Source organism: Diplotaxodon limnothrissa, linkage group LG14 (assembly GCF_057381915.1).
Source record: "Diplotaxodon limnothrissa isolate DT_005_m linkage group LG14, D_limnothrissa_male_GT1.1, whole genome shotgun sequence".
NCBI classification, from domain to species: domain Eukaryota; kingdom Metazoa; phylum Chordata; class Actinopteri; order Cichliformes; family Cichlidae; genus Diplotaxodon; species Diplotaxodon limnothrissa.
This window is the reverse complement of record NC_140609.1, coordinates 18,780,888-18,790,240: the sequence shown is the minus strand read 5'-3', so window position 1 is coordinate 18,790,240 and position 9,353 is coordinate 18,780,888. Positions and strand designations below refer to the sequence as shown.

Here is a 9,353-nt window from a genome sequence, read left to right as displayed (position 1 = left end):
TAAGGATTCAGTGGGAAAGCATAAATGATAACAAAAAGAGTGCAATGTTTATTTTTGATTTTATAACGATTGATACATTTTCATTAATGCTTGTAACAAAAATAAACAACAAAAAACTACAGTAGTCAGGAAAATTTGACTGAATCACCTAAAAATCATCACAGTGATTGCTGCTCTGCAAGGACGGCACAGAAAATTAGTTAAGAACTTCAGAAACAAAGAAAGAAATATACAAATACAGCAATGAGAACATGATTCTTCACCCCCCTCCCAAAAAAAATTTAAAAAATCCCACGCAAATTAAAATTGTTTGTGCAGTTTTATTTTGAGTGACTCATTTTCTCAAATTCCAACAAAGGTAAACACGGAAGCCTGATCGCATATTAACACCAGAGCTCTAAGAAAAACAAAACTATAAAGCACTTTTTATTTTTTTTTAGAAACCCAATCACTCCAACATGTCTGCCACACCACAATCAGATACCATCAGTTATTACACCACTACAGCGAGTGATCACCAAACCAAACAAGCTGCTAGATAAGGTTTTGCAAACATCCTCCTCAGATACACAGAACGGTGTGTTGCTGTGAGGTGAATCCTTATGAATGCCACAGTAATTAACATCTATACACTAAAACAACAGCATGAAAAATGAAAGCAGATGCAACATTAATTATCCAACAGCTTACCAGCCAGGTGCTTATTTACCAAAGGAGATTACCTGTTTGGCTTCAGCAAAGACAAATGAACACACTGCGTTCTGTTGGCATGTTATTTAAAACTGAATGTCAGTAATAACCAAGATAGCTGATGGTTATAGGCAGGAGAATAGGAAAGCTGTTGGTTGGGGAATAAAGTAATGGAAGAACTGTGAAATGTCCACGTCCTGTACATGATGTTAGACAGAGGCCACCATTAATGTCCAACCATTGCAAACTGCTTTAAAGATCTGTGTCAGTACATAAAACTGAAATTACCACAATGTAAAACTTCAGTAGCAGCTGTACGTCTCACAGTTGGGCTTTTTTCTTAATCCAAACAGTGAGACATACTGTAGAACTTGGATTTTGTTTTTAATTCAAGTTTCGTAGGCTTGCATATCACATTCCAGCTCCACTGTTAAGTGATGCAGTTGTCAAATTGAAGAACAACCTTGTTGGAGCAGCTTTGAAAGGGTGTCTAATAACAAGGCTGTGAAATATACGGCTCATTGGCTCATTTGGAAATGAAGAGAGTGATCACTGATTATTGCTTAATGTTTCCTTAGTTTGACAATGAAAGTAAAATTCAGTTTCAAACCATTCTGTTGCTGATACATTACACTGTACTGTGAAACCTATAAAGGGATTATTTTTATTAGTTCTATGTGTCTGATCAATGAAATACAACTATTTTTAAAGTAAAAGGTCATATTCAAAGTAATAAAGAAATGGTATGGAGATTTTTATTATTTTATTCATCAAATTTCATGAAGACAAAGTGTTTTCACCAAATGGAATTACAAAATGAACAGACAAGCTGCTCTGAGCCTATTACAAACCCTGGAGAGGTCGCCAATCAACACCGTGCCCAGTTATCCCAACTGACCATAGAGACAAATGTCTTGTCACAGTTTCAGGGTTAGTAGCTTTTCCAAATGCCTCCTTTCCATGAAGAGTGATTGATGATGAAAGGAGGTGCTGGTAAAATCCAACTGGCGCTGTAGACGGGACAGGCTTTAAACTCACAGGGCCAGTCTCTCCAAGCGTATCGAACAGCAGCGACTTCAGACGACTGACACACAGCAGCTGACACCTGGATGGTGGTCAGATCCCACCCCACTATAGGAGTTTGAAGCCAAAGGGACTTAGGCCCACATGGAGCCCAAATATCCGAGCAACAGACCTTGATTAAAAAGACAAGAGAACAACAAGTGACTTTGACTTAGAAGTCATCACAGCAAGTACTGACTACAGCTAAATATTCTTTAAGTGCATGATTATAAGAGTACAACTACAATAGTAAATAATCTAAGAAGTAACTTAACCAGGCTGTGCAGACTATTCTACAATGTTTCTCATTGATATGCACACACAACCTGCACACCAGTAGGGACAGTGTTGGAATGCAGGGTGCAACGGTCCAACGAGTCTACATGTGCTTTGTGGATTTGGAGAAAGCGTCCCTCAGAGGATCCTGTTTGAGAGGGTTCAGGAGTATGGGGTATCTGACCCACTGCTATGAGCCATTCAGTTCAGTGGCTCTTGGACTTCACCCAGTTTGTTGGTTTTGAATTTGTTGGCTTCAAAAGGCGTAAGCTTTATAGGGTGGCAGCCTCCAAATTGGACTGGAACCTCCAAGTCTGAGACCATGGTTCTCAGCAAAAAAAGGGATGGTGTTCTCACTCCAGATCAGGTGCTTTGTTGTAATTAAGTTAGGATGAGTTGCTGCCCCAAGTAGAGTAGTCTAAGTATCCTGGGGTCTGGTTAACAATTGAAGGGAGAGGGGAACTGGAAAATGACAGATTGGTACAGCTTCTGCATTGATGGATGTACTAATCTGTTGTGGTGAACCAAGAGCTGAGTATAAAAGCAAAGTTTTTGATTTACCAGCTGATCTACATTCCTACACTCACTTATGGCGACAAGCTCCAAGTAATGACTGAAAGAATAAGATCGCAGATACACGTGGCAAAAATAAGTGAAGTGTGGCTGGGCTTAGTTTGAGAGACAGTTCAGTCATTCAGAAAGCACTCAAAGTAAAGCCATGACTCCTCCACATCACATTGAGCCAGCTGAGGTGGTGGCATCTGATTAGAACGCTGCCTGGGCGAGGTGTTATGGATATATTCCACCAGGCAGATATCCTGGGGTAGGTCCAGGACACGCTGGGCATATCCTGGGGTGGGAAGGGAATGGTGTTCCCCCAGATGAGGTGGAGGTGGTGGCTTGAGGCCAACTGTCTAGGTTGTTTTCCCCATGACTTGGCCCCAGATAAGCAGAACAAAATGGATGGACGGATGGATATCTTGCTGTAGGACACTTTTGAAAGGGGTCTAGGGATACAAATGTCAACCCTAAAGTTTTAGGATTTGCGCTAACTCAAGCTTACATCCCTGCCACCCTTACCTCAAAGATGTCTTTGGATGATGTGACAGAGACTGCCTGGTCATAGGTAATGTTGACGTACATCTGAGTGGATGCAATTTCTTTGGGGAAAGGTCCGAGGAAGGGAACGTTCTCTTCCTCATAAGCCACAGCCCTAGCACCCAGTGTCAGTCTATAGGCTACATCCTGCTTGTCTCTGGGATGGATCCTGAAACGGAAAAACCACATCAGTATTTTTATAAACAATCCGATTGTCATATAAACTAGAATCCAATATTTGTACTCTCAATACTTTGTATCTGTTTAGAGTTAGCTTTACACTAGCCGTACCACTGAAAAATAATCAACGCCATCATCAAATACATAATTCTTTCCCTCATAAGTGATTATGATGACATTAGATAAATTCAGTAATCTGCACTGGATTGTACGTTTCTTAAATGGAGTTTTAAGCATCACTCATCTCTTTCCCACCAATGCAGAACCAATTCTGCCATTGTAAGTGAAAAACAGCCTGCATGTTAATTCCAGTACCTAATCTAGAACTGATACTACCAGGTTAGACACCTACCTTATAGACAAGAGGTAAAATTGGCATGTTCCTCTCATCAGGTAAGGGTCAAGTACCACTTACCAACTCCATCCTCTTTTCCATAAATTGCCACTTTTGGCTCCAAAAATTGCAACATTTACAGCTAGCCTTGACTTTGGTATTTTCACCATCCACAAACAATCAGTGACATCAGAGGGGTATGTTCCTTTTTTTTTTTTTTTTACCTAGTCTATTTTCATCCCCAAATGTGACAGGTGTGCCTCAGCTTGTAGAGTGGATAGACCAATGGCTATTTATAGTTTTGAGGTTTAATCCCCACCTTCTCCTGTCCACATGTAGAAGAGTCCTTCGCCAAGACACCAAAACCCACTTGGCATCTGACGAGAGGAGAGCTCCTTGTGGCTATTGAATGTTGGGTAGAATGCTAAAAATATTAGCTAAAAAGAGTTGTACAGTCTGTCCATCTTAAGACAGTACAATGTGACTGACATACCTTTGAGAAAAATTTGCCTATTAAAGGCGGCCTCTGAAATGTTGATGGTTATGTATGAAAATACAGTTTACATTGTTGGGTTAGGTTGCATACTAATACTCAACTGGATAGAGAACTGCATCACATGTCTGTTAAATAATGAAGAAGTGGAGAAAGCTCATTTCCGCTGCTTGTATCCACAATCTTGTTCTTTCGGTCACTAACCAAAGTCTGTGACCACAGGTGAGGGTGGGGATGTAGCTCGACTGGTAAATCGAGAGCGCTTTTACACTCAGCTCTCTCTTCAACATGACAAAGCGGTAGAGTATCTGCATTACTGCAGCACCGTCTGTCGATCTCCCACTCCCCTTTCCCCTCACTCGTGAACAAGACCCTGAGATACTCAAACTCCTCCACTTGGGGCAGGAACTGGTCCCTAACCCAGAGTGAGCACTCCACCCTTTTTCGGCTGAGGACCATGGCCCCAGACTTGGAGGCACTGATTCTCATTTCCGCCGCTTCACACTTGTCTATAAACCGTTTCAGTGTGAGCTGGAGGTCACTATCTCATAAAGCCAGCAGAACCACATCATTCATAAAAAGCAGAGACGAGATTCTGAAACTGCCCAAGCAGAAGCCTTCCGCCCCTTGGCCTAGAAATTATATAAAAATTATGAACAGAATCTGTGACAGAAGGTAGCCCTGGCGGAGTCCAACGCCCACCCGGGACCAGTCTGACTTATTGCCGGCTACGCAGACCAAGCTCTTCCAACTGTTGTATAAGGATTGATTTGATTATATGTCCAATTCTTATTAATATCTGACTCTCTTCCACAGTGTCTCTTTTTTCCTGTCCACCTCCCCTTACCCACAATGACTGTGTCCCTTCCTGAGCCTGGTTCTGCCGGTGGTTTCTTCCATTTAAACGGGAGTTTTTGCTTTCCACTGTCGCCAAGAGCTTTGTCATAGCAGATCATCTGATTGGTGGGGTTTTCTATATATTATTGTCTTTACCTTACAATACAAAGTGCTTTGAGGCAACTGCTTTTGTGATTTTGCGCTACATAAATAAGACTGAATTTAAATAAACTTGTGTGTTTGGAAACAAGGGTTTTTCCACAAAGTACTAATGTTTAGCTTGAGAATATGCAAAAAATGTATAACTTTTATGTAAACTGCCTTTTCTGGATTTTTGGTTGATATTCTGTCTCTCTACACAAAAATGAAGCTACCAAAAAAATTGGAGACTTAATTTCTTTGTAAGTGAACAAACCAAATAATTCTGCATGGGATCCAGTAATTATTTCCCCCACTGTACACACTAGATATAACAAAAATTCTATGCTTTCACTTGTTCTTACGTGCCATATGGCGAAGTTGCATCTGGTAAATCCAAAGCCACAGCCATGAAGGTTTTCTTCATCCTGAGGTTAGGAACAAAACCAAAGTCTGCTGTTTGGTGCCAGCGGATGTTTGGAAAGCCATCATCTTTGGAGGTCTTTATGTAAGTGGACAGCTGCACATGTAGAGGAATCACTCATCACCATTGCAACACAATAAACAATGTTATAAATCGGCCTATGTTACACTTATACTGAAAAGAGAAGCCCATGTGTTGTTGGATGCTACAGTGCTACAGTAATGGTGCACCTACACCAAAAATGTTTCAAGTTTACTCTTTGTTAGTGTTAAACCAATGCCTAACAGACCTGGACAAACCCAAAGGGGAAGTCAGGAGCTGTTTGCCCCCCTGAGCCCTGATGAAATGCCATCCTCCAGTCATCAATCATAGCCGGGAAGGAACAGTTGTACTTGTCCTGGTTATACTCTGCATTGGCCTCACCTGAAAATGTGATAAACCCCAGAAGTTTATGTGAGTCACTGAATACGCCAAACCTACCTGTGATATAAGGAGTCTTACCTTGGTACCAGAGGGCCCCTTTGATGGTCATATTGAGCAATGGGTGGATCATTGAATTCCACAAAATAGAATTTTTTTTAGGTCTGAGATCACAACATGGAGAAAACATGCACAGTGCAGTTAGTACAGACCATGTTTGATGGGTATTAAACACACAGAAACAACTGCTGTCTTAACTTCAGTCAGACAGCTGGAGAATGTGTCTTTATGTCCTTACCCGTCTACAACTGGCACTTCTTGACACTGTTTCAGGGCTCTTGAAGATGACCACACTTCGACCGGTGTGCCACCCCAACAGGACTCCACCAGTCCTATGGGGTACTTCAAGGTCTCATACATGTAACGTCCAAAGAGCCAGCACACAGCAGAAAACTCTTCCACCACACCTGGAAACACAGCTGTTCATTAATCAACCAGTATAACGCAAGCTAAGAGCGGTATATATGCATCATGGTTGATATTTATTTGACCTGAGACCATATTCTAATGTCATATGTTGAAACCACAATAAAACCATAGCTTGAATTTAGGGAGAGATGCAAAGTACTATATGAATGTTCAATGATCCAAAACAAAACCTTTAAGTATAAACACATTTTCCAATATCTCAATAAATACTTAAAATGAAAATAAAATCTTATCTTACTGGCAGTGGGCACAGACCAGGGAATCTCTACTTCTATCAGATCCATTAACTCGATGCCACTTGTGTTCAACGCTACCATAAAAGGCCTGACATAAGGATACTTAGCAACAACAGACAGCTCCTCTGTTGCATTGAAAATCTGGTGAAGAGTGAGTAAACAAAATAGATATGCTTTAACAAATGATTAAATACATTTTAAGAAGAAACTGCTTTTTGCCTTATATGTTTGATGGCTCTTTTGTAATTGGGCAAAGATGCAGAGGGTTTTGGCATGTCCCAGCTGACACCAGGTATAAGGCAAAACCTGAATGTCAGCACAGAGACAGACAACCTTACCTGAGTCATGTTAAACCACATGTTGCTCTGCCCTCCACACATCCAAATGTCTCCAAACAGCACATCTGTAAGAGTAGCTGAATCGTTCTGAACTTTTGCTGTCACATTATATGGACCACCAGCAGCAACAGGGTCAAGGGTCACTTGCCAAATGCCTTTAAGAAAAAGAAACAAAACTTTTAGCTATGTGTAACATTGTAGCATCTATGAAACATGATCAAGACAAATTCATAGACTGAATCTGAGGCACAACATGCTGTTACTTTTACTAGGTCAGTGACCACAGTTACAGAATACAAGCCCCAAAACAAAAGTGAGGTACCCGCTATATCTGCTGCCGTCAATTTCACTTAGTTTGAATATAGTACAGACATCAGGATAAATCCCGTCTTTGACAACAACGTGCTGTACTTACCGTTTGTCACAGTGACCAGTGAGGCTTGCCGTTTAAATAAACCTAACAAGGAGACGGTAACCTGTGCACCCTCGGGGCCATATCCCCACAGCACAGCTCTCTCTGGAGACTTCTGCAGCACCATGTGGTCTCCATAGTAGGAGGCAAAACGCAGCTTCCCATCTACACACACCAACAAGTTTTATTGTTTTATTACACTGAAAAAAAAACAAGCAAGATTAATGCTGCCTATGTCAGCCCAGGACACTTGCAAAAGATAGTGTTCGTCTCAGCAATTTCACTTCCTGGTTATTTAAAGTTTCAAGGAATCATAAAACTTGTGCAGATGAATAAAAAACACAACATAAAAAATTGAGTCCGTTTAGATTTACATTAAGTAGGTCAAGGCTTGCTGGAAACTCGAAAACTGCCACAATATGCAGCGTAAAGATAATGCACTCACCACAAGTGTGAAGAGAAGCTAAAAGTGCAAAAACAACACAAAGTGTAGCAGCCATGATCACACGATCACATGATTAATAGAAAGCTGTGGGGAAAAGTCACGCGCTTGTTGGCGAAAGTCCATGTAACAGATACAAACGTCACTTGCGTTTCGGGACTCGGTATTTGTGCGTCGATGTCGTGACGTCATCCAGCAGCTGACGCGCAAATCTCGTGATCCTTCAAAATAAAAGCCAAAGAAATCAACCGCGTTTTTAGTAATTCCGAAACGTCCGGAGCTCTATTCCACGAAACATTTTGTCCAAATTTGATAAACAATTATGATGATAAATAATTCACATTATTTAATCTCTTCTTGTGTTTTTTTTTTGTTGTTGTTGTTGTTGTTTTTTTTTTTTTTTTACATTTATCGGATACTAAGACATCCATCACAGCTGATTTAAATGGATAAATTACCTTCTCAACATGTCTTGAAGTTCTCCAGAGGCCTGGTAATGAACTAATCGTGTGATTCAGGTGTGTTGACCCAGGCTGAGATCTAAAACCTGCAAGGACACCAGCCCTTGTGGACTGGGATTGGGGACCCCTGCTCTAAGAGACAATACCAGATATATGACCCTGAAAAATTTTCCATCTAGTACAGTGGTTCTTAACCTTGTTGGAGGTACCGAACCCCACCAGCTTCATATGAACCCCTCTTTAGTGAAAAATAAAATGTGATTTTTTTACTGGTGCACAAAATGAGCCATGCATGTCATGGCGAAGGCTCTGCCGAACCCCTGAGACCGACTCACCGAACCCCTAGGGTTCGATCGAACCCAGGTTAAGAACCACTGATCTAGTAGAACTCTTTCAAACACACTTGTGTCCCTTTGGAGTCATAAATTGAACATAAATTTACAGAAACCATTAATGTCTCCTCTGATTTAAAATAAATAAAACACTACTAGGAGTAACTGTGACAACCACAATGGGCATAATATGTCTTTTTTCCTTTAAGCATTAGATTTAGTGCAATCTGCAGTAAATTAGTTGCTGCAAACTTTAGTATAAACATTTACATTATGCATTTAAATAATTTCCTCTTGACAGGGAAATTTTCATCATGCTAGACTAAAATCAGAATCAGAATACTTTATTGATCCCTGGGGGAAATTATTTTTTTGTTACAGTGCTCCATTATAAACCAACATAAACCAACATTAACAAGACAGACAATACGCTAACTAAGAATAGTACAATATATACATATATATATATATATATATATATATATATATATATATATATATATATATATATATATATATACATAAGTCACTCATTAATAAATAGCTGGAAAAGAAACATGTGTAGTTGTAGCAGTAACCAGTGTGTTAAGTGGATGCATTGTACAGGGAGATGGCCACAGGCAGGAAAGATTTCCTGTGTCGTTCAGTGGTGCAGTCTCTCACTGAACGTGCTCCTGTGACTGACCAGCAT

General features: G+C 40.5%; 1 protein-coding gene across 1 annotated transcript; it reads right to left on the bottom strand.

The window, feature by feature from the left end:
- Positions 1 to 464: 464 nt before the first annotated feature.
- siae (sialic acid acetylesterase) lies at positions 465 to 8,014 on the bottom strand. The gene is made up of 10 exons (XM_085370732.1): positions 7,873 to 8,014; positions 7,431 to 7,592; positions 7,016 to 7,170; positions 6,680 to 6,818; positions 6,251 to 6,419; positions 6,034 to 6,116; positions 5,822 to 5,955; positions 5,474 to 5,628; positions 3,109 to 3,295; positions 465 to 1,885 (listed from the first exon to the last, which is right to left on the bottom strand). Exons 1-10 carry the CDS (start codon positions 7,925 to 7,927, stop codon positions 1,622 to 1,624), a joined length of 1,503 nt encoding a protein of 500 aa, XP_085226858.1. The 5' UTR covers positions 7,928 to 8,014; the 3' UTR covers positions 465 to 1,621.
- Between the last annotated feature and the right edge of the window lie 1,339 nt (positions 8,015 to 9,353).